Source organism: Procambarus clarkii, chromosome 24 (assembly GCF_040958095.1).
Source record: "Procambarus clarkii isolate CNS0578487 chromosome 24, FALCON_Pclarkii_2.0, whole genome shotgun sequence".
Taxonomy (NCBI): domain Eukaryota; kingdom Metazoa; phylum Arthropoda; class Malacostraca; order Decapoda; family Cambaridae; genus Procambarus; species Procambarus clarkii.
Genome location: NC_091173.1, coordinates 9,712,470 through 9,738,692, shown reverse-complemented (window position 1 = coordinate 9,738,692; position 26,223 = coordinate 9,712,470). Strand labels below are relative to the sequence as shown.

General features: G+C 48.9%; 1 protein-coding gene across 7 annotated transcripts in view; it reads left to right on the top strand.

Annotated features, from left to right (window-relative positions):
• LOC123747756 (protein bric-a-brac 2) overlaps positions 1-26,223 on the top strand; it is a 190,803-nt gene that overhangs the window by 113,792 nt on the left and 50,788 nt on the right. The window contains exon 6 of one of the 7 annotated variants that reach the window (XM_069330559.1): positions 7,709-11,646. The exons of 5 other annotated variants lie outside the window; for them this stretch is intronic. In XM_069330559.1, coding sequence (XP_069186660.1) covers positions 7,709-8,271 — 563 coding nt within the window. In that variant the 3' untranslated portion in view covers positions 8,272-11,646. Of the gene's footprint in view, positions 1-7,708; positions 11,647-26,223 lie in introns of those variants that run through there. One more of the 7 variants, XM_069330590.1, reaches the window with a different exon arrangement.

Genomic DNA, 26,223 nt, shown 5'->3' with positions numbered 1-26,223 from the left:
AACATCAGAGATCCACGGCTGTTCAAAACCCTCCCAGCAAGCAGAAGAAATATTGCCGGAACAAAGATGGACTTCTTCAAGAAGCATTTAGATAAGTTTCCGCAAGAAGTGCCGAACCAAGCGGGTTGCAGTTGATAAGGGAGCGTGCAGGCCGCCCCAAGCAACATCTTGTTCGACAAGTTTCTGTAATTCAAGCCTGGCACCAAGCCGGGCTTATGGGAGCAGCACTCCAAGAACCCTCTCCAAGTAAGCTCCAGGTGGTGTGTCCGTGGCTGGCGTGTCCCTGTGCGATGTGTCCGTGGTTAGTATTCCCGTTTCCTAACAGAACCCAGTGTGTAGTAGTCAACAAAGTGAAATCCGGACCATCAACGTGAAGAGCTCAGTCCCCCAGGGTACTGTGCTTGCTCCAGTACTCTTTCTCGTTCACATATTGGACATAAACAAACTATAGTACCGCATCATCCTTTGCAAATGACACTAGGGGCTGCTGCCCCTAGTGTCATCTCTACCGCCTTCAGATATCACGTCTACTCCCATTTAATATTTAAGGAGAGTAGACACCATAGAGGACACGGCAAGCTCCAATCTGATGTAAATAAGGTCAGGCCACAGAAAATAATATGGTATTTAATGAAGATAAATTCCAGCTCCCGTGCAATGGAAAAAATAAATATAAAAACTGAATACCACATACAAAACGCAATAAAATTATACCCGTTTGATGCTATAGAACGTAAAAGCAATGTAAAGGATTTGGGTGTAATCATGGCAAAAGACCTAACCCTTAAAGAACACAATAAAGTAGGCGTCACAACTGCAAGAAAAATGACAGGTTGGATAACAAGAATCTTTCAAACAAGAAATGCCTTAGCAATGATGATACTTTTCAAGACGTTAGTGCTCTCTAGAGTGAAATGCTGTTGCACAAAAACAACCCCTTTCAAAGCTGCAGAAATTGCTGACCTGGAGAACGTGCAGATATTTTTCAATACCAGAATCCACTCAGTTAAACTACTGGGACCGACTAAAATGCCTAAATCTGTATTTTCTTGAGCGCAGGCGGGAGGTACATAATAATTTACACGTTGAAAATAGTAGAGGGGCTGGTCCCAAACCTGCACACAGAAATAACACCACATGAGACCAGGAGGCATGGCAGGATGTGCAGAATACCCCCGTTGAAGAGCAGAGGTGCAACAGGTACTCTGAGAGAGAACTCTATCAACATCAGAGGCCCGAGACTGTTCAACACGCTTCCACTACATATAAGGGGCATAACTAGCCGACCTTTCTTGCAGTGTTTAAGAGAGAACTCGATAAACACCTCCAAAGGATACCTGATAAACCAGGCTGTGTGGTTGGGGAAGGGAAGGATGTATAAGAGAGGGAAGGAGAAGGGGGACATTTGAAGATACAGAAGGAGAGAGGGGAGAGACCTGGGCGCAACCGGGTATGCCCCTTAGTAGTAAATAAACGTACAAAGAGAAAGAGAAATGTATGTGTAGTACATATAATAGAGAAAAGTAGGTCGGGAGGGAGTCAATACATTAGAAGACGGGGCCCAAGAGCTAACAGCTTGACCATACAGGCGCAAATTGTAAATCCAGACGCATACACCACACGCCACTGGAAGCTTCAGAACTCCATATAATATACAATTATTAGAGAGCGAGACGCAGCAAGTTGGCTCACCTCCTGTAACTTTAATTACGTAATTACACTTAGTTAATTACGCGCGCGCGCGTTTCTAAGCTCTGGTATGCGTTTGCTGCATTTTTTTTATTTACTGATTTGATATATATGTTTAGATGTGGTCACTATATCGCAGCTACATATTGCAGTTTAGATGCGGTAGGCCTGAGTGGTAATATTGAGCCATGATATTTGTCCACACACTTGTAGCAAAATAGGTCCTTAGTTACAAATATATATATATATATACCCACAAGAGAAAAAATATGAAATATGATAACATTAAAAAAAATAAATCGCCACTGATGTCAACAGTTTCAATTTACCGAGAATTTAGGGAACATGCATTCCATAGCAAGTATTTGTTGACACTGAGAGCTCCGAGAGGAGAGAGTGTGAGGGACACTCGCTTGATGTGTAAATAATATTAGTGGGAAACAATGCGTCACCAGCGCAGGTATTATCACGCCCTTGTGCGCGCTATGTGCGCTGTGGCTTCTGATCTAGTTCATTATTCCTCGTGTAACGTCCCCCTCACCCCCCCCCGGGCCCAATATGGTTTAATTTTAGGTAATGTTACCAGGACAGAGGACAGGAGTTCCAGCGCAAGTTGACTTGACTGTTGAGATGGAATACCCCAGCCCACCAACTCTAAATATCCATTTGGATTAGGTGACGGGTGTGTGGAGGATGACAGACGTTAAGTATACGAGGTGTTACTCCACACAACACCCTCACCACACTTGTTCCTTATATACCGTGTAGCGTGTACTTAATACTTGTCGCGGGGGGAACTATTTTATTTCTAGGTGATACGAAACATGGTGGTTGTAAGAGTAGGCGACAATGTGAGTTAGTTGGGTTATGATGGAGACATGTGGTTGTTAGGTTGTGTGTGAGACCTGAAGATGGCCACCTCACCTGGGACACGCCTCCTCTCTCACCGCTCTCTGCACACACCTGCAGTATAGCTGCGTATATAGCAACATTGCATCACATGTGCACATTATGCACGGCCTCTGCACCCGTACTGCAGGTGAGCGTGCCTAAGTTGAGGTGTGGGAGTGGGGAGGTGTGTCGCTGGGAGGGAAAGTCTGGAGCTTCCAGTGAGCCATATAATGCCTTCCATTGTGAGGAATGGGAGGTTGGGGGTAGGGGGGGGGGCGCCCTCCCTCCTCCCCGCCACACGACGAGTCCTGATTCCTGCTGGTGATATTTTTAGTGAGGGACTATTTGTGATAAGTCTAATGTTATATACTATTGTGATAATACCGTTATTGTTCTCCTGTATCGCGTCGTGATACAGGCTTCTGAAGTCTGTTGGTACTTAACACACACACACACACACACACACACACACACACACACACACACACACACACACACACACACACACACACACACACACACACACACACACACACACACACACGCACGCACACACACATAAATATTGAAAGTCGCAAACATTTAGTATGTTAGTTAATATTAATGAAACCTCTTATGCCATTTTTATATATATTAAACTTTTTAAGAAATTTGATATTGAAAACAGAACGATATATCAAAACAGTTAATAAAGAAAGCATCTGGGTGATAGTGTTAATTGATATATGTTATACCAATTTTATATAGCAAGGATGTGATTAATAATTGTTGAAAGAAGGTAATAGAATTAATAAAGAACATAAAGAGTTGTAACATTGTCTTGTGAGTGTTGATATGAGCGGAGGAACAAGAGACGGGATCACGGGAGCTGTAGTTGAAACACAGGTAGTGTGTCCCCGCCCCCACCCCACCACTTATCCCCCAGTCCACTACTATGCCTCCAGCCCACCACTATGCCTCCAGCCCACAACTATGCCTCCAGCCCACCACTATGCCTCAGCCCACCACTATGCCTCCAGCCCACCACTATTCCTCCACCCCACCACATATCCCCCAGTCCACTACTATGCCTCCAGCCCACCACTACCTCCAGCCCACCACTATGCCTCCAGCCCACAACTATGCCTCAGCCCACCACTATGCCTCAGCCCACCACTATTCCTCCACCCCACCACATATCCCCCAGTCCACTACTATGCCTCCAGCCCACCACTATGCCTCCAGTCCACAACTATGCCTCCAGCCCACAACTATGCCTCAGCCCACCACTATGCCTCAGCCCACCACTATTCCTCCAGCCCACGACTACTTCCACAGCCTACCTCTCCCTACCCGCCGCTCCACCCTCAGCCTACTATCCAGCCCGTCCTCTTGATCGTTCCCAACGTCACTAAACTGATGTACTAAATTGCCCGAACCTAACCTAACCCAGGACCCACCAATAGAAAACGGAATATGACGTCAATGTTGCGAGACGCTGTGATTCTTAGTACACTAGTTTTTGGCCTTAAAGGACTCACCCCCCCCCCCCATCCTGCCTTGCACCCGCTCCCAGCCTGCCATACAACCCCGTCCTCAGCACCCAGCTTACTGCCCACTGCCCCACCTATTGCCCATCCCACCTACGGGCAACCACCTGGTCATATGGGATGTATTAGAGTGAGCTGTGTAATGTATGAGAGTGTAGCCCCATTTAATCTGAGTTGTGTAGCGCTTTATCTGGGTTGAGTGGTGGTGGTGGAGAGCAGAGTTGTAGATGAGTGTTGTGGCACTTAATCCGGGCTGTAAATGATTGTTATAGTACTTAATCCGGGCTGTACATGAGTGTTGTGGTACTTGATCCGGATTGAGACGCAAGAGGTCTCCCTCCCCCCCCCCCCCCATCCCCCCCTCCCAGTTCCCTGTGGTCCGCTTCCACATCCGGGTCCTGCTGGTGTCTGGGACCTGGTGACCTTGTGGCGCCCCCTAGAACACCCCCCCCCCCCTACCCCCTCTCCCATTACCTCTAACCATTCCCCCTCACCTCCCCTTCATCTTCCTGCACCCTCTCACAACTGCTGCCCACCGCTCTAAAGGGGGATAGCTAGGAGGTAATTGGAGTTAGCATGTATGTGTGAGTGTTGTGCGAAGCTTAAGTTGTTAGGCGTGGAGAGATAATAGGCTTTTAGGAGTGAGTACAAGCATGTTGAATGAAGTATGGGACCGATTGTGGGTTCTCCCAGGTGACTGGGGGACGGTGTTGTCTCCGTGGCGGTCCTCTCCGACCCCCAGTTGTTCTCCTCCTCTCATCCTTCGTAAACACACAACACTTTTATCAGTCTATCTCTTTCAGTTTCTCCCACCCTCTCGGTTGTTTCCAGTCTATGTGCAAAGTGCTTCGGTGGTGACTTCCACGAGCAGCAGCAGCAGCGTGGGCCAGGGTTGGTATCGTCGGTGGTTGGGGATAGGTGAAGTTGCTGGTGGAGTGGTGAACTTGTGGCGAGTGGTGCCCCCTCTATACTAGGTTGTGTGTGTATTCACCTAGTTGTTCTTGCGGGGGTTGAGCTCTGCCCTTTCGGCCCGCCTCTCAACTGTCAGTCAATCAACTGTAACTACTAACTAATTTTTTTTTGTTTTTTTTTGTTCCTCACACACACACACACACACACACACACACACACACACACACACACACACACACACACACACACACAGGGGGCCTCGTAGCCTGGTGGATAGCGCGCAGGACTCGTAATTCTGTGGCGCGGGTTCGATTCCCGCACGCGGCAGAAACAAATGGGCAAAGTTTCTTTCACCCTAAGTGCCCCTGTTACCTAGCAGTAAATAGGTACCTGGGAGTTAGTCAGCTGTCACGGGCTGCTTCCTGGGGTGTGTGTGTGTGTGGTGTGGGGAAAAAAAAAGTAATTAGTAAACAGTTGATTGACAGTTGAGAGGCGGGCCGAAAGAGCAAAGCTCAACCCCCGCAAAAACACAACTAGGAAACACAACTAGTAAACACACACATTTCGGTTGAGAGGCGGGACCAAAGAGCCAAAACTCAACCCCCGCAAGCACAAATAGGTGAGTATACACGCACACACACATGATAGATATGATAGAGCCCAGTAGGCTCAGGAATCTGTACATCAGTTAATTGACAGTTGAGAAGCGAGACCAAAGAGCCAGAGCTCAATCCCCACAAGCACAATTAGGCGAGTACACACACACACACACACACACACACACACACACACACACACACACACACACACACACGAAGCAGCTCCGTGACAGCTGTCTAACTCCCAGGTACCTATTTACTGCTAGGTAACAGGGGGCGTCAGGGTGAAAGAAACTTTGCCCATTTGTTTCTGCCTGGTCCGGGAATCGAACCCGGGCCATAGAATTACGAGTCCTGCGTGCTGTCCGCTCAGCTACTAGGCCCCTCACTCACTTACTGTGTACTCACATAGTTGTGCTATGTGAGTACACCTTTGTGTACTAGGTGTGTGGGGAAAGGTGGATGGGAGAACACGGGCACAAGAATGGGCTGCGGGGTGAAGTTTGCCAGAATTTCCACCCCCCTGGTGCCTTCCTTCCCGCCAACGAAAATGATTTCAAATTGAATTACTCTGGTAAATGGATGATTAGCGTTTAGGGGAGCAGGCTGCACGCAGGGTATCAACCAGGGGGTTCCCGTGTCGGGTGGTGGGCTGCGGAAGACTGGAAGGATTGGTGTATGGAAGACAGTAAGGTGTGTGGTAGATTGTGTTGAGGGTGGCGGTGCTGGCTCAGTAAAGGGGTAGTGGTGAGGGCCAGGAATTAAGGTTGTGGCAGCTGCAAACTTGCAACTACACGCGTTCACAAGTTGTCAGTCCTGCTGTAGCTGCCGTAGACGCTCTCCGTGTAAGCCCCGTGTCCCGTCCCGTTGTTCCTCCCAGCATCACTATGAAACCCTTCCTAACCTTCATCCTTATCCCTGTCTCCTGTACTCTACCTTCCCCCTCCCCCCTCCCCTCCTTCTCCCAGACCCTTATCCACATTCGTTCAGTTGACCCAACCCCAATATTCTTTGTATTTGATTTTGCTCGTGTCATCCTTTCCCAGCGTCCTTTATCGTGCCATACTCTCCGATCTCTTAAGCTCCTCCCCTCCTATCCCCGAGCTCTCGTCCCTTCCTTGCCAGCTCTCTCCTCTACCCCTTCCTTCCTTCCTTCCTTTCTTCCTTCCTTCCTTCCTTCCTTCCTTCCTTCCTTCCTTCCTTCCTTCCTTCCTTCCTTCCTTCCTTCCTTCCTTCCTTCCTTGCCAGTGCTCTCCTCTACCCGTGTGCACCACCTGCCCGCACCCGTCACTGACTCAACTTCCTCAGTACTCCCTCACTCCTCTCCGTCTTTCATCTTGCGCTCTTCCCATCCTTGCCCCCTCTAAATGTGACTAGTTTTTATATGGAAGATATGTCTCGAGATTTTGTGCTTCTCTAGCTAGCTTTAGGTTGAGAATAAAGGATAATTTTGTATAGGTGTCCTACAACTAGTGCTGTGATAGATAGCTGTAAGAGTTACCCGAGATATTGTGGTTGCCTAAACACGCTTTATATACAGAAATGGAACTATTTTTGTTACGATAAATTTGTCTAGGATGCATTACTATTCTATGAGGCCAGATATTAGGTATGAAGTGGAATGTTTTCGCAGCCCCAACGCTTGACGTAGACGCGGGGTGTGGCCGCCACGCCACGCCTCCCTGCTTGTAGTGGCTGTGTATTAGCATTTCCAGAATAAACGGCTACACCTTTATTCCTGTATTATTGACCTTCCTCCTACCATACATTCTTTTAATACACGTCAGTATAATTAGTGATGCTAGACGGTGTTGATAAGCTTGTGTTACATGTAAAGGCTACGGGGTAGTGTTGTGGTGGAGTGTGGTGGGTGACCAACCTCTCTACCACAGTGCATGGCCGCCCTCATCCTCCATGCTCCCACTCCCCGCCTACCTCTGCCTTCTACTCTTGCCTGACCCCGTGACCTGTGTCACTGCTAGCTTTTAGTTGTAGCTGTGCTTCCTTAGTGAGGGTAATGGTGGCGACGGTGTGGTTGTAGCGGTGACAGGGGAGGCGCTCTCGATATTGATGGAGGTTGTCTTACAGGTGGCGCGGCCGGGAGCGCTGTGGCGGCCGGCCAGCAGCGGTGCCCACTTTGCAACAAGGGCCTCAGTCGGTGGACCAGCCTGCGTCGCCATATTGAGGACAAGCACACCCAGGGCGGAGCCCACATCTGTCCCATCTGCTACCACGTCTACCGCACCAAGAACTCCCTCCACAACCATCTGAGTGTCTACCACCGGGGGGCCACGGGCACCAGGGGACGCCGGGGGCGCTACCCTACCTACACCGTCCTGCGCCCAACCAGTGCCCACCAGCTGGCCGCCCTCAAGGCAGCAGCTCGACACAGTACCCGAGACGTGCCGGGTGTTGGCCAGAGTATACCCCGGGACACCCTCGCCTCACACCACCAGCTGGCAGCGGCACCGTTAGCCATGTCGGTGGAGGAGAGCGATGAACCACGGGAACTGATGCAGCAGGCAGCAGGAGGGTTCGAATCCCTCCTGCAAAGCGACGCGGACGTGGCCGCGGCAGCTCTTCACCAACACACACACAAGAACTCTGCCCCACAGTCAGAGTTCGCCGTCACTGAAATTGTGGACGAGTAGCCGGGCGTGACCGGGCCCCACACTGAGGGCTGGTGTAGCCGGGCATGGCCGGGCCCCACACTGAGGGCTGGTGTAGCCGGGCATGGCCGGGCCCCACACTGAGGGCTGGTGTAGCCGGGCATGGCCGGGCCCCACACTGAGGGCTGGTGTAGCCGGGCGTGGCCGGGCCCCACACTGAGGGCTGGTGTAGCCGGGCGTGGCCGGGCCCCACACTGAGGGCTGGTGTAGCCGGGCGTGGCCGGGCCCCACACTGAGGGCTGGTGTAAACTTTGAACATTGAATTACTCTCAACTGTGTAGAAATATTTTGTAACTGAAGATTTGTTTATGGAGTACCACAAGAACCTCTTGCTCCTCTCACTGCAATCTTGTTCATACAAAATAGTACTGAAATTACCTCAATGAATAATATATTTTGTTACCTGATGAGTGTCTGTTTTGTACTTAAGATTTTTAAAAGTTTCATTGAGGATGAAACAGTTGGTGTTGAAAGTTCCGTGAAACGGAAACTGTATTAGGGCAGTCTTGTGATCGGTATGCTAATGTAATGAATGTTAAGGCATTTAAACAAGTGAATAATATATTATTTTATGTGTGACAAGTTGAGAGAGGTGAGTGTGAGGGATGGGTGGTGGTAATGTTGAGGATTACGGTAGTGGAGTAGCTCCGTGTGCTGTGGAGGTGGCCACCACGCTGCAGGCTGGGCCCTCTCCATCCACTCTTGCTGTGAGGGGTTGCTAAATGCCTGATTGTCGTTGCAGGCGGCCCCTTGTCGTCAACACCTCCAGCCTCGGTGCCGTCCACGTTTGTACCACCATTTCCAGCAGCGCAGACGGCACCTGTGGCTGTAGTGACGTGCGGCGCCGGCGGCAGTAGTGGCATGGGAGGCGTGGTGACGACCGCGGGCACGTGTGGCCGGGGCGTGGCTGCTGCTGCTGCTGGAGGCTCCTGGGTCGGCGCTCAGTGCCCCATATGTTTCAAGATACTGAGAGACAAGTACAAATTAAGAACGCATCTAGCCGACATCCACTCGGCCATGCAGCACGTCTTTACTTGTCCCGTGTGTAACCGCGTGTATAAGACCAAGAACACGCTTACCAACCACATCAGTCTCTCCCACAGGGGCTACAGGAAGAGGCGCCAGCAGCAGCAGCAGCAGTACCAACCACAGCAGCAGCAGCGGCAGCTCCACGAGCAGCAACCCTCACAAGATCATCAGCAACAACCACAACATGTGTTATTGGAGCATCAGTCCCAACACCAACACTGACTAGTCCTTTAGCACCTTTCAGTACTGTAAATGCTCTCTCTCTCTCTCGCACTTAAATATACAACTCTCTTAATGTTCAACATGAACTGCGTACTTCCTTCAGTAATAAGCACAATTGGCAGTAAGATTTGTTGGTGTATTAAGTATGCCGCTGCGTATTATGAACTGGCAGACGTGAGCTTTGGTCTGAAGGACCTTGGCAGTCATAGTTTCAAATTGAATAATTGTTTTCAGACCATAAAATTGGCAAAGTTGTGTGGTGTTCAGGTTACTACACACCAACGCAGTATAGCTTAACTGCCACCCATTTATCTTGCTGTCTGTATTTTAGTGTACAAAGTTTAACATTTGAATTTTGAAGTTTTAGTGGTAATTTAATTTGCTATATACACGCTATTTATTATATAATGAATTTATTTGGTTTATGAAAACAATATTGTGCTTCACGTGCCAATTGGTGGATGACATGCTCATCAGCAGGACCATGAAATGGTTCCCTGGTGAAGTGGTTGGTGATGATCTACTGTCATCTCTTCCCCTCCCCCTCACCTGGTTATACTACCGGCTACGAGGGGGTCGTCATGCTGGCTGGCTGGCTACTGGTGACCCAACCACAGGCGCCAGGTGCCGTCGCCGTGAGCACCGTCGGTGGTGAGGCAAGAGTGTGTGTGTGTGAGACCCGGGCACATCCGGCCTACCATAAGTGCAAGAGGTAGTGGCGCCTGTCACATGACGGTCTTATACAAACCTTCACACTTCTCTCACTACTTGTGGTGTATTGACGGTGCCGGGATGGTGGGCGTGTGAGGTGTCGTCGCCACTAGCGCCCACCACTCCACACTCTCCCTCATGGCTGGCTGCAGCAAGGGGTCACGGATGACGTCAGTATCAAAGCATTATATATCTCAGTATGTGTCATTAGCCTCATGTATAAATTATAGTTTATATATATACACATAGAAGTTCCTAGACGTAAAGTTAATGAGGCTTCGACGGTCGTCGTGGCTGACCTAGATCTCTTCCCGCTGGGCCTCGCGGCCGGCGCCGATATCACTTGTATACGATTTTATACTTAGTCAAGTTTATATTGGTTCTAGTTAGGTGTAGAGGGGTTATCTTAGCCAGTAGTTCAGTATCTGACCTATGTTTAGCGGTTACATATTGTTTAGATATTGTTTTTCCATCTCCTTAGTGGTACAATTTAGTTTGGAAATGAAGTCTGTTTCTCATGATTATTATTATTATTATCATTTTTGTTTATGAAATAGCTAGAAGATTGTGATTTTGAATACTTAATGAATGTGTGTGGTGAAGGATCAGTGCTTTTTGAGTTTTATAGTTATGTCTCTACAATCTGTGCTTATTTTTTACATTTGATATAGATACGGTATATTGAGAGCGAGACTGGTGTTTCAATACTGTGTGTGAAGCCCTAGTGCAACTTGTAGTGGTAGTAGTGTTCAAGTACACTGTTATGTTTAGTAATAATGCCGCTCAGTGTACTCATCACTCACCCCCACCCCCCACCCCATGTTCCTTTTCTATTATATTTTAGGTTTACTGTATACCATGTTGAGTACGTTGATGGGCAACCCATGACTGGAGTGAGAGTTGTGGCAGTGACGGCGGCTACCGCGAGGCCGTGACAGTGGTGTGGGGGTCACGTTAAGGTCACGGTGAGGCGGTGCTGGTAAGGCGGAGGTCACGGTCATGTGTGGGGGGGGGGAGTCTAGGATCATCACGTTGTTCTGCCGGGCCCGGAACACCCCGGTCACCCTACTCTGTAGTGCCCCTGCCCGGCCCTGCCCTGCCCTGCCCTGCCCTAAACATACTGTACTGTGTCAGCGCCATGTCCTGTCTTGACCATTCTCTGCTCTGTACTATTATCCATGACTTGCTCCATTTCTGTCTTACGTCGCCCCACTCTGTCCCTCACTCAGCTGCCCTCGCCCAGCCCAATCACCCCAGCCCAATCACCCCAGGTCCCTCACAACAGCCCCCTCACCCCAGTCCCTCGCCCCAGCTCCTCATCCCAGCCCCCTCTCCACAACTCCCCCCTCACCCTAGCCCCTCTCACTCCAGCCCCCTCATCTCAACCCCCCCTGACCCCTGCCCCTCTCACCCCAGTCCCCCTCACCCCAGCCCCCCCCCTCACCCCAGCCCCCCTCACCCCAGCCCCCCCTCACCCCAGCCGGAACAACCGTACTAGATCATTTTCTCCAAGGAGTGCCGGACCAACCGGGCTGTGGTGGGTATGTGGGCCTGCGGGCCGCTCCAAACAACAGCCTGGCGGATCAAACTCTCACAAGTCAAGCCTGGCCTCGGGCCGGGCTTGGGGAGTAGAAGATCTCCCAGAACCCCATCAACCAGGTTCCCCAGCCCCCCCCCCCTTCACCCCAGTCCCCCCTCACCCCAGTCCCCCCCTACCCCAGTCCCCCCCTCACCCCAGCCCCCCTTCACCCCAGCCCCTTTTCACCCCATCCCCCCTCCTCACCCCAGCCCCCCCCCCTCACCCCAGCTCCCCCCCCTCACCCCAGCCCCCAAGTGAATCACACCCGCGCCTCACCACCGTGCCGCCATGTTTGTGGCTGCTCACTCTTGTCGCAGATTCATTGAGCGCCGTAACCCCCGAGGCGCACTTGAGCTTATCCAGCCATTTAGAGCAATATCCGCTATGTATTTAACAAAGCATCTTGCTCAATCGGAATTTCACTCCACGAGTGTCTTGAGAAATAGTTTAGAGAATACTCCCAACGACGAGTCGGTATGAGTGGAGGTGGCCGGGCTGGACTCGGGTGTATTGGCTGTGGAATACACAATGGCCAATTCGTGGTAGGTAACAAGCAGTCGGGGATTGCATGATTGTCTCGGTTATTTGTGTATATTTTGTGTGTGAGGCCACAGCGCCCTGTTTACAGAGGCGGGGGAAGAAGTCCGGGCTGGATGGCCAGAGTTGTGAAGGAAGAAATAATTAGTGTGGTGGAGGTGATGGGTTCCCAGGAGTCCACAGATCAATAGGTGAGGTCTGGCTGCACCTGGGCCCCTCTCACGCTTGTAGGTCGTCGGCCCTCTCACGCTAGTAGGTCGTCGGCCCTCTCACGCTTGTAGGTCGTCGGCCCTCTCACGCTTGTAGGTCGTCGGCCCTCTCACGCTAGTAGGTCGTCGGCCCTCTCACGCTTGTAGGTCGTCGGCCCTCTCACGCTAGTAGGTCGTCGGCCCTCTCACGCTAGTAGGTCGTCGGCCCTCTCACGGTTGTAGGTCGTCGGCCCTCTCACGCTTGTAGGTCGTCGGCCCTCTCACGCTAGTAGGTCGTCGGCCCTCTCACGCTAGTAGGTCGTCGGCCCTCTCACGCTAGTAGGTCGTCGGCCCTCTCACGCTAGTAGGTCGTCGGCCCTCTCACGCTAGTAGGTCGTCGGCCCTCTCACGCTTGTAGGTCGTCGGCCCTCCCCCCCTCACGCTTGGAGGTCGTCTGCCTCCCCCTCCCCTCACGCTTGTAGGTCGTCGGCCCTTCGAATTGTAGGTCGTCTTCCCAGCTTTCCCTCAAGTTGTAGGTCGTCTTCCCAGCTTTCCCTCAAGTTGTAGGTGATCTTCCCAACCTGCCCCTCAAGTTGTAGATCGTCTTCCCAGGTGACAACTGCATCAACCCACCTGCCTCTTAAGTTGTAGGTCGTCTCCCCACCTTCCTCATAAGTAGTTGGTCGTGTCCCCAGCGTTTCAAGCACATAAAAAAAACGGCAAGCGCTTCAAGAAAGGTTGAGTTATCAAATTCAAATGAAGCCTCATGTATCGTGCTGGCCCGCCCCGTCCTGAAATTGATGTATCCATCACGAAGTTATGGTATAGAAGAATAAAAGATTAAATTGTGTCCTTCAAATGCAGCTGGAATCTTTACGAAATAAGATAAGAGTGCAGTGTTTAGATCTCTATACTTTTTTATATTTTTGGGTCAGTTTATATATATATATATATATATATATATATATATATATATATATATATATATATATATATATATATATATATATACGTGAAAATGATTTTTTAGCCTTAACACGAAAGGTATAATTGTAAATTTATTTACCAATTCATTTTCATTTAGAGTTAAGTATGGGTTATATGTGTATTTTAATAAGTCCAAACTGGGTTGTCGGCAAGACATTTTGAGACCTTTTGGGTGTACGGCAAGACTGCCTCCCCAGCTCCTCCTGGCATTTCAACACAACACATCTTAAAATAGACAGGAGCTTGAGTTACTGTGTTGCGTTAAGTTTCCTGAGAGCAGGGAAGAGGGCACGCTGCGTGCCTACAGGTCCACCGGACTGTTGTACCTGGCATTTAGTCCCTGTTGGTCTCCCTGCCCTGGCGGTGTCGCCGCAGCCAAAACTACACCTCGCTATACAACACTTTAGTAATTAGTTTATTTTTTGAGCGAAGTAAGACAGTTTTTTTTAATTTAAAGTTGGGTATTAGGGTTTGTGTATATACAATATATATATATATATATATATATATATATATATATATATATATTGTATATATATATATATATATATATATATATATATATATATATATATATATATAATATATATATATATATATATATATATATATATATATATATATATATATATATATATCCAGAACGTCGTAATCGGCCTACTATGCAAGGCCCGATTTGCCTAATTAGCCAAGTTTTCCTGAATTAATATATTTTCTCTAATTTTTTTCTTATGAAATGATAAAGCTACCCATTTCATTATGTATGAGGTCAATTTTTTTATTGGAGTTAAAATTAACGTAGATATATGACCGAACCTAACCAACCCTACCTAACCTAACCTAACCTATCTTTATAAGTTAGGTTAGGTTAGGTAGCCGAAAAAGTTAGGTTAGGTCTGGTTAGGTAGGTTAGGTAGTCGAAAAATAATTAATTCATGAAAACTTGGCTTATTAGGCAAATCGGGCCTTGCATAGTAGGCTGAAAAGTGCGTTCTGGCTACTAGGTACGACATATATATATATATATATATATATATATATATATATATATATATATATATATATATATATATATATATATATATATTTTCTTTGAGTAAATAATCTTCATATTTATTTTGAGTACCTCAGACATATTGCAGTGTGTGTGAAGCTTTGCCTCGGAAAATGCACTAATAGTTAATTTATTTAATGTTTTCTATTGTTTCTGGTAATATATTTTAAAACATTTAGTTAGAAAGTTTGAACTTTCATAATTTTATAATTTGAAAGTTTGATTCATAAATGACCTACTTAGATCCTAAAGCTTATATTACCAGTGTAATAAACAGTCATAAGAATATTCCAACACTAAGCAGACGATGAGTCACAATAACGTGGCTGAAGTATATTGGCCAATCCACACATTAGAAAATGAAGGGACGACGACGTTTCGGTCCGTCCCTCATCGACTTGAGAATGGTCCAAGACGGACCGAAACGTCGTCGTCCCTTCATTTCCTAGTGTGTGGATTAGTCAACATTCCAACACTAAGGTAAAGGAGGCGCACACCCCCAAGCGTGGCTCTCCCTACGCTGTGAAGTAGCTGTTGAGAGGTGAAAGTTGGCCGCTAGGTGTAGAGGAAGGACTGAAGTAATCACAGTGTGGGCGCGCGCTGTGGGATGCTGCACTGCTGGTGTGCAAGATAATCATCTCGGCAACACTGCTCCAAGGTCACCATCTCGCCGCTAGTGCAGAGCACCACTTCAACAAATATCCTGTCGTTGCCCAACCTGCATATTTATCCAAGTGTACGCTGGTCAGAGTAATGTCAGTCAGCCACAAGAGACATTTAAGACATTGTTATCGTTTTGCCTTTGTAAATGTGGCGTGAGGATGGTTAGGGAGATGATGTAAGCACAGGTAGGGTGTGTGGGGAAGGTTGTGGATGTGCACTTTGTGTGTGTGCTGGCAGCCGTGTCTCAGGTTATGGTCACACCTGTTCCTCAACGATCTAGTACCCGCTTGATTCATAGTTTTTGGGTCGCCCTGGTCATATATGTTTGTATTTTTTATACCTATGTCATGGTTTACACGTGTACAATGACACTGCAATACCTCCTGACAGTTGGACGTAACATTTAGGTAAGTTAGGTGGGGCCGGGCTACCTAAGTCCGGCCCACCAGCCCTCTGGATTCATACACATTCTTGCCTTCATTCACCCTCTTAACTTGGGATTATAAGAATGCCTCGCATTAAATTAAAACTCAAATTTGTTGGACGACTAAATATTAGGTTCTGCAGTTGCATAAAGACTAATCGAAGTGCATGACTTCGCCCTAGTTGAGGAGTAGAAGGAAGACACGATACGAATCTTTGTGAATCCGGATGAGTATAACAGCGCCCCAGGGCGCTCCAGTTCCCACCCGCAGTAGCCTCCTAGCGTTTTGTAGTGATGCTTTTGTACTGTACCTTACAGACAACCTCTTACTGTACCACCACTAGGTTGTAGCTGGGGTTTAATGTTTAAATTATAATGATTTTTTTTTTTAGAATTAGGCTGTTTCACATGCCTAGATATATATTCATATATAGTATGAAAAGCCAGGTGCGTATTATTTTAGCTAATAAAGATACAAAATAGTAAGGTTGTTTTATTACCTTATAGAGGCGTTATTGTGTTCCTTGGAGAGACTTACCACAGCCATCTCTCACCTGCAGGTGATTGATTGATAAAGATTAAGCCACCCAAGAGGTGGCACGGGCATGAATAGCCCGTAAGACCTGCAGGGGTTGTTGTTATAGATTCAGCTACTTGGAACAAGTTCCATGTAGCACGGGCGATGGTGAGCCCGTAGTGGACTTACCTAGCACAGGAGCGGTGCGTGAACGCCTGCAGGGGAAACATAGCGTTCTCTTACACTACCTCCAGCATGCTGGCGGGCACCGCCAACTCCAACGGTGTGAGGTTATGAGGTGTGGCCGCTCCTCCAGCAGGTGGAGGCCAGTGGTGCAGGGAACGGCTGCACCCCCTCGTCTCGCCTAACCTATGCCACCAACACCTTTGACGTCACTAATACCGCTGTAATTATCAGCCTTATGACGTATAGCCACAACTAATCATATCCAAGTCCTTAACCTTGTGACTTACCTTGTGATGAGGAGAGGGTAATTACCACTAATTACCCTTTCCACATATCTGAACCCGATGAGGTCGCCCAGTAACAACGACCCCAAACCTTCCAGTTGAGCACGACCCCAGTGTGGGTGTCCCGCAGGGGTCTGTGTGGTACTGATTCTCGGGGTAGTTACTGAAAAGCTCCACATACTTCGTAGGTGTCATAAAGATAACATTATTGTCGAGACTCGTTGTGTCTTATGGTAGGACCGACGTTACAACATCCTCCGCTAGTCCCTGTGCTCTCCCTATCTGACATAATACACCCACGGAACCTCCTGGTTTCTATGGATGATAACCATAACTGTGCGCCACTACATTTTGATGTGTAAACTCTGAAGAACATCATTCTGGATATGTTGTGCTGTGCTACACATAACTCTATTGTAGATGTTACAGTTTGTATTCTCAAGAACCTTTATGACTCGCTGCACGCCTACTTGAAACCTATGTCTCCTTATCCGACTTCTCAAGAGGAAATTATCTAACGGCCAATTTGTATTGATTTGTGTCATACTGTAGCGCTTGAATCAAATTATAATTTCTGGAAACGTTTGTTTAGTGACTCACACATTTCCTTGTCCTTCTCTGTTGCAGCCCTCTTCTCTATCCGGTCTCTGATCTAGACTATTTAGTTACCTGAGAGAATATATATACTCACCTAGTTTTGCATGTGGGGATTGAGCTTCGGCTCTTTCGCCTCACAACGTTCAATCAACTGATGTACAAATTCCTAAGCCTGTTGGGCTCCATCATATTTACATTTGAAACTGTGTATGGAATCTGCCTCTGATATGAGTCTGATATTGGTGTTTTCTCGTGAACACGAGAGAACAAGAGTACATGTTTACTTGTAAAAATACAAGTGTATATGTTTACTTGTAAGAGAACAAGTACCTGTGAGAGTGAGTGTGTGTGTGTGTGTACTCACCTTATAGGTGAGTACACAGACACACTCTCACTCTCACTCTCACTCTCTCTCACTCTCTCTCACTCTCTCTCTCTCTCTCTCTCTCTCTCTCTCTCTCTCTCTCTCTCTCTCTCTCTCTCTCTCTCTCTCTCTCTCTCTCTCTCTCTCTCTCACTCTCACTCACTCACTCACTCACTCACTCACTCACTCACTCACTCACTCACTCACTCACTCACTCACTCACATTACCCACCCCCTAAGCTATAGAAGTAATGAGAATAAAAACTACTTTCGGAGTGGCGGTAACACCCTAGAGGCTGGGAAGGAGCACAGCGGCGGCGTACCGAGGCAGCGGTCACCGTTCCCCAGGCGCCGCGCACCTGCGCCACATTATATTACGTAATAGACGAATTTTTCATTATATTAACAAAGCCAGTTTTCGTGGATATTCTGGTTTGAAAGCTCGTATGTTAATTGTGCTCTCTCATTGTGACGTGTTATCGCCGGACTACAGAATAAAACAGTTTACTTGATCAGAAATGAGATTAGTTTAGAGTTGGGTGCGTTGTTAGTTGTTAGCCCTGGTGGTGGAGGGTCGCGTGCCGAGCCCGGCTTGGAATGGCTTATTAGAGGCCTGGATGTAAACAAAGTGTTATTAGGGCGACGTTTGATGAATCAAAGAGTTTTCTAAACGAATGTTTGGTGAGGGAAGGTTGTGTCTTGTAGCTGACCTCTCCTGCCTTCCTCAGTGACCTCTGCTGCCTTCCTCGGTGACCTCTCCTGCCTTCCTCAGTGACCTCGAGTGCCTTCCTCAGTGACCTCTAGTGCCTTCCTCAGTGACCTCTCCTGCCTTCCTCAGTGACCTCTGCTGCCTTCCTCAGTGACCTCTCCTGCCTTCCTCAGTGACCTCTAGTGCCTGACTCGGTGACCTCTCCTGCCTTCCTCAGTGACCTCCTGCCTTCCTTAGTGACCTCCTGCCTTCCTTAGTGACCTCCTGCCTTCCTTAGTGACCTCCTGCCTTCCTTAGTGACCTCCTGCCTTCCTTAGTGACCTCTCCTGCCTTCCTCAGTGACCTCTCCTGCCTTCCTCAGTGACCTCTCCTGCCTTCCTCAGTGACCTCTCCTGCCTTCCTCAGTGACCTCTCCTGCCTTCCTCAGTGACCTCCCCTGCCTTCCACAGTGACCTCCTGCCATCCTCGGTGACCTCTCCTGCCTTCCACAGTGACCTCTGCTGCCTTCCTCGGTGACCTCTCCTGCCTTCCTCGGTGACCTCTCCTGCCTTCCTCGGTGACCTCTCCTGCCTTCCTCAGTGACCTCTCCTGCCTTCCTCAGTGACCTCTTTTGCCTTCCTCGGTGACCTCTCCTGCCTTCCTCAGTGACCTCTTTGCCTTCCTCGGTGACCTCTCCTGCCTTCCTCGGTGACCTCTAGTGCCTTCCTCAGTGACCTCTGCTGCCTTCCTCGGTGACCTCCTGCCTTCCTCAGTGACCTCTAGTGCCTTCCTCAGTGACCTCTCCAGCCTTCCTCAGTGACCTCTCCTGCCTTCCTCAGTGACCTCTCCTGCCTTCCTCAGTGACCTCTCCTGCCTTCCTCAGTGACCTCTTCTGCCTTCCTCAGTGAACTCTCCTGCCTTCCTCAGTGACCTCTCTTGCCTTCCTCAGTGACCTCTTTTGCCTTCCTCAGTGACCTCTCCTGCCTTCCTCTGTGACCTCTCCTGCCTTCCTCAGTGACCTCTCCTGCCTTCCTCAGTGACCTCTCCTGCCTTCCTCTGTGACCTCTCCTGCCTTCCTCAGTGAACTCTCCTGCCTTCCTCAGTGACCTCTAGTGCCTTCCTCAGTGACCTCTCCTGCCTTCCTCAGTGACCTCTCCTGCCTTCCTCAGTGACCTCTAGTGCCTGACTCGGTGACCTCTCCTGCCTTCCTCAGTGACCTCTCCTGCCTTCCTCAGTGACCTCTCCTGCCTTCCTCAGTGACCTCTAGTGCCTGACTCGGTGACCTCTCCTGCCTTCCTCAGTGACCTCTCCTGCCTTCCTCAGTGACCTCTCCTTCCTTCCTCAGAGACCTCTCCTGCCTTCCTCAGTGACCTCTAGTGCCTGACTCGGTGACCTCTCCTGCCTTCCTCAGTGACCTCTCCTGCCTTCCTCAGAGACCTCTCCTGCCTTCCTCAGTGACCTCTAGTGCCTGACTCGGTGACCTCTCCTGCCTTCCTCAGTGACCTGCCTTCCTCAGTGACCTCTCCTGCCTTCCTCAGTGACCTCTCCTGCCTTCCTCAGTGACCTCTCCTGCCTTCCTCAGTGACCTGCCTTCCTCAGTGACCTCTCCTGCCTTCCTCAGTGACCTCTCCTGCCTTCCTCAGTGACCTGCCTTCCTCAGTGACCTGCCTTCCTCAGTGACCTCTCCTGCCTTCCTCAGTGACCTGCCTTCCTTAGAGACCTCTCCTGCCTTCCTCAGTGACCTCTCCTGCCTTCCTCGGTGACCTCTCCTGCCTTCCTCGCTGACCTCTCCTGCCTTCCTCAGTGACCTCCTGCCTTCCTCAGAGACCTCTCCTGCCTTCCTCGGTGACCTCTCCTGCCTTCCTCGGTGACCTCTCCTGCCTTCCTCGGTGACCTCTCCTGCCTTCCTCAGTGACCTCTCCTGCCTTCCTCGGTGACCTCTCCTGCCTTCCTCAGTGACCTCTCCTGCCTTCCTCGGTGACCTCTCCTGCCTTCCTCGGTGACCTCTCCTGCCTTCCTCAGTGACCTCCTGCCTTCCTCTGTTCACTTCCTTGCCTGACTCGCTGATATCTCCAGCTGACATCTCGCAACTTCCACCCCACACACCACAACTGCCATTACACATATTGAAGAGTAGAAGAGCAACTGCCAGTTACAAATGAGAGTGTCACGAACTCTACAACACACCCTGGTAGGCCACAACCCAAACCTGAACTCTAAAATTACAACATACAGAAATGAGAAATAGGATAACAAATGTAAAACATTTGCAATGAAAGTCGAGGGCGCCTTAAGCACAGTTAGGAGGGGACACCGTGAAGATCTGAGGTCTTCCACCTCCCACCAACGTAATGTCGCTTGAATAACGGTGCAAGTTTTCAAGAGACTGGTCAAGTTTCCGCTGGCGTTAGGGTATCAGCCAGGCTGTGATGGCTGTGTGGGACTGTGGGCTACGAGGACATACAGCCTCGGACCAGGCAGTCATCAGGTAAGCCCAGGCAGAGCTGCGACAGTCGAATTCTCTATATCGTCCAGCAGTAAACATTACTGATTTAGGTTTGCTGCACTGACAGACCGCCACCGCCATCACCCTTGTTGTTGACGAGGAGAAGCAGCACTGTAGATCCTCTTGTGAGGGTAGAGACCATTTGTTGGCATAGGTTCAGTTTGTGTGTGTGGGGAGGGAGGGGGGTGTGGGTTGAGGTGTTCGTGTATTGAAATTCAAATAAGTTTATTGAGGTATAAATACACACAAAGGGATGAGGTAGCTCAATCAATTCTCACCCCGTTCAGTACAACGTGTTTATATATATTTATATATGTATATAGACACACATCACAAACAAAAAGCATATTACTGAACATTCTGAGTGATAAACATATACATTTCTTCCTTTACACATGCAGTATGTTACCAGACGTACACACAAATACATTTATGACTAGGTACACAGACAATTTGCAATAGACATTCAGACAATTCAACAAAAGGTTACAATCTTGGTGCAGAATTCTTGTATCTCTCCAGAATATCATCAACCTTTCCGTTGTGACACATCCAGGCAATTTGTTCAGGAACAGTCTTTATCTCAGTGTTTCTATATACATTAATCAACGGAGAATCCAGAACATAATGAGTGAAGGTGTGAGACCTTAACACACCACATAGCTTACACTTGGTGTCATTATCATGAACACCTACTCCATATTCCCAGTAATATTTCTACCCAAGCCTGAGCCGCATGTGCACAGTCACTCCAAGCGTTTCTACTTTTACCTTAAGTAGTTAAATTGTGTGTTTTGACTCACATGTAGTGTTGCATGGGTTGACTTCCCTCATACATTATACCTCTCCTCGCCACTTCTGCCTGTGCCTGTCTGTTCGTGTATGAGTAAGAGTTCCTTGTAGGTGAAATAATACCTGTTTGCCTGAAGCTTACTAAATGTGTTTACAAAAAAAAAAGTTAATTTTTGTCCTTGTACGTGTAAGATGTGGTTTGAGATCCGGTGTAATAAAGGGAGAAAGGGAGGCGCAGTTGGGTTTCCTTACAAGGGGCGAGGGAGGCGCACCCCACATATAGAGATAAATCAATAGGTAGACGCAGCCCCGAGCCCATCCCGGCAAGATGGCCGCCCGGAGACTTGGACACGGGACTCTGGGGGAAACTTGAAGCGCACTCTTTCTTCCACGAGAGGAGGGATATGTATACCCAGAAATGGGGTACACCCAGAGGTGTACGCCATTTCTTTGTGTATATACACTGAAAGTTTAATTTTGACCTAGACTATGTTGAGGACAGAAATATACTTGCTGGTCAGTAAGGTACTGTGGTGGCCTTAATATCCCTCGAGAGGTTCATAGCCCAACACCACCCAGATGCACGGGAGTCGGGGAATTTCCTTAACAAAAGTCTGTGTACATATTAAAGCCTGGAGATAGTTGCCAGTTGTCGCTCGTAGGGAGGTTCATGTTGTTGAACATCATGAACTATGTATTGTTGTTGTTTTTGTTCTCAAGTATGAGGTCGCTTTTGTTTCATAAGTGATATTCGTGTAGTGTTTTATTGTTAAAACAATGAGTGAAGGGGTTTTAAATTCTTAAGATTAATTTAATAGAGCGTTTCATTTCCTAAGAGCTCTACCGTCCATCCCAACCACTTGGGCTGGACGGTAGAGCGATGGTCTCGCTTCAGGTACGTCTGCGCTCAATCCCCGACTGTCCGAATGGTTGGGCACCATTGCTTCCCCCCGTCCCATCCTAAATCTATATTCTAACCCCTTCCAGGTGCATTATAGTCGTAATTGGTTGGCGCTATCCAGAGTTAAGAACATCCAGGCGAGGTGCTGAGGGGCAGCATGGATGAAGTTCAACTCCACCCAGATATCCACATCTCTGATGTTAACACTATATGCTTCAAAACACTCAGGTCTCATATAGGAGACAAATTACTGACTCCTGAAGGCCTGAAAGCATCCGTATAAAAAACTATAATTTGTTTAGATCTGACTCCTATGTATATGAGCAGCACAAATTGTCCACCAGACTGTGCTGCCCTGGTTGGATTACCGTTACATATAGCAGATGGCTACCGTTATCTGTGGCTGGTGACTACAGGTGATGAATCTCCCAATCCTGCACAGCTCTGTGCAGGAACTAGTCATTATCTCGCACACACTACAGTATTGAATGCCCAGTTATCGAATCCTTCAGACATGAAGGGCTCTGCCGAATGAGCAGAGCTTAACCCCCGCAAGCACAACTAGGTGAATACATGAGGTTTCTGAAACTTTGCAATCACCTTGTTAACTCCCGTGTTCTTGAGGATAACTTTTCCAGTGCAGGCTACTGATCACAGGGGCCCTGTAACCATCCCTGTGAGATGGGGATTTTTAGCATCACGTAGCTAGTTCTTGACACACTATGTAACCCCCTTCATATTGACTACGTTCAAATCCAGGGACCCCACAGCAATGCTAACACTATTTCAATCACTGGTGCTGTCCCGACTTCAATATTGCTCGTACTCACGTTAGAGGGAATACAGGGAACATATACGGCACGCATAGAAACGATAAAACATCTGAATTATTGGCACCGTCTCATAGCTCTCAAAATGTACTCTCTAGAAAGTAGACGAGAAACATATCATTTAATATATACATGGAAGATACTGGAGGGCCAGGTCCCAAATATGCACAGTAGAATAACAACATACTGGAGCGAAAGATACGGAAGGAAATGCAGAACAGAACCATTGAGGGGTAGAGGTGCCATAGGCACAATCAGAAAGCACTCTCTTAACATCGTGGGTTCACGGCTGTTCAACACCCTCCCAGCAAGCTATAGAAATATTGCCGGAACGAAGGTGGAGGTATTCAAGAGGTCGGGCAGGTTCTTGCACGATGTGCCGGACCAACCAGGCTATAGTGGATTTGTGGGCCTGCGGGCCACTCCAAGCAACAGCCTGTTGGACCACGTTATCACAAGTCGAGCCTGGGTTCAGGCCGGGCTCGGGGAGTAGAAGAACTCCCTCTCCCCTCTCCCGGGCATGCTCCAGGTCTAGCGCAGCTCCATAAATGCACATGTACCTGTATATGATAAAAATGTGACGTGGAAAAGACATGGACAAATACAACCTCCCAAATAGGAAGAAGCTCCCCAGGAGGGTGTCACTTGTAGCCAGACGCAGCTGGGATTTGCTTAACTGTCTTGAGTGAGGAGATTAAGTGTGCAGTGTGCAGGCGGTGTCACTCAACGTGATGCCCAGGTGGCTGGCCTGGCCTGGAAGCTCTTTAGTGTTCTGGGGTTAGTTGTACTCACCGAATTGTGTTTGCGGGGGTTGGGCTTTGTCTCTTTGGTCCCACCTCTCACCTGTCAATCAACTGGTGTACAGATTCTGTGCCTGCCTGCCATCGCTCCCATACCTTGTACAGTATATGTTTTACTGTGTTTTATTTTGCAATGGAGTATTTTGTAGTGAAGTTTATTGAGTTACTTTAGTTTGTATTGAAGTGTAGTACATTATTTTGTAGTGTATTGTATGCGTGTCGGTGCGTGAGGCGAGGGAGTGTGTAGTGGGAGTAGTGGGAGGTGGGGCTGAACCCCTCCCTCCCGCTCTCCTCTCCCCCACTCTTTGTTCCTCACTTTTCTCTGACCTCTTTTCTTATCCCCCTTCTCTCCCCCTCCACCTCCTGCACTCACTGTTTCTCTCTCCACCCTTGTTCTCTCCCCTTCCTCTCTGATGTTAGTCACCCTCTTGTGCATGCTGCCCTCCCGTCTTCTTCCATCCCATCATGTGTGATGGGATGGAAGAATCTGTTCCTCTCTCTCTCTCTCTCTCTCTCTCTCTCTCTCTCTCTCTCTCTCTCTCTCTCTCTCTCTCTCTCTCTCTCTCTCTCTCTCTCTCTCTCTCTCTCTCTCTCTCTTCCCCTCCCTCCCTCCCTTCCCCTCCCTCCCTCCCTCCCTCTCTCCCTCTCTCTCTCTCTCTCTCTCTCTCTCTCTCTCTCTCTCTCTCTCTCTCTCTCTCTCTCTCTCTCTCTCTCTCTCTCTCTCTCTCTCTCTCTCTCTCTTCCCCTCCCTCCCTCCCTCCCTCCCTCCCTCCCTCCCTCCCTCTCTCTCTCTCTCTCTCTCTCTCTCTCTCTCTCTCTCTCTCTCTCTCTCTCTCTCTCTCTCTCTCTCTCTCTCTCTCTCTCTCTCTCTCTCTCTCTCTCTCCCTCCCTCCCTCCCTCCCTCCCTCCCTCCCTCTCTCCCTCCCTCCCCCCCCCTTTCCTTCTACTCTTTTCTTTTATTCGTTCTCATCCCCTTCCCTCCTACCCCTGGGGTGGCTCCCCCCCCCACCCCCTCCCAGCCACACAGACCTGAGGTCAGAGCATCACCCCCTCCCCCCAACACCACTCAGCCGTGTCCCTCTCAGCTCACCATCATCTTACACATTCACTACCAGATATGCTGCCGCTAAATATTGTAATTATCAAAAGTAATTCGTGAACTTTGCAGATAATCTGTTCACTCAGGATGAAGTATCCAGTAAGCTGACTGCTCGTTGAAAAAATGAAAACAAAGTCAAGATCTGTTTTACCTTTTGTCTTACATTGCCACCATTAGGGGAGTCCGCCTCTGAAGGGGGAGTGATGTGTACTGACCTAATTGTTCTTGCAGGGGGGGGACGGGAGAAAACCTAGAGCTCATTGATCCCGCCTTTGAGCAATTAATCGACTGGTGTACAGGTTCCTCAGCATATTGGGCTCTCATGTATTCCCTGATTGTGCCTACGGGGAGCTAGATCAAGCTCTTGGATCCTGCCACATAGCTTTAGTAGCGTTTATACCTGTAACTATGCTTGTATTCTTGGAACGAGTAAAACTCACACCCGAGGAACGCTCCTTGTCTACGTAATCGGTCCTCTTTTTAATGACGTAAACCCAACCAAAACAAAACAAGAGATCAACATTTCTTTTGTGCATGGCATACACAAGGTGTGTGACGTCACAGTGACGTCATAAGTTTAATTCTGGCACAGGTTTTGGGTGGGATTACGGCCCTGTGTACTGGTGTGGGACTGGGGCCCTGTGTACTGGTGTGGGACTGGGGCCCTGTGTACTGGTGTGGGACTGGGGCCCTGTGTACTGGTGTGGGACTGGGGCCCTGTGTACTGGTGTGGGACTGGGGCCCTGTGTACTGGTGTGGGACTGGGACCCTGTGTACTGGTGTGGGACTGGGGCCCTGTGTACTGGTGTGGGACTGGGGCCCTGTGTACTGGTGTGGGACTGGGGCCCTGTGTACTGGTGTGGGACTGGGGCCCTGTGTACTGGTGTGGGATTACGGCCCTGTGTACTGTTGTGGGACTAGGGACCTGTGTACTGCAGTGGGACTGGGGCCCTGTGTACTGTTGTGGGACTAGGGT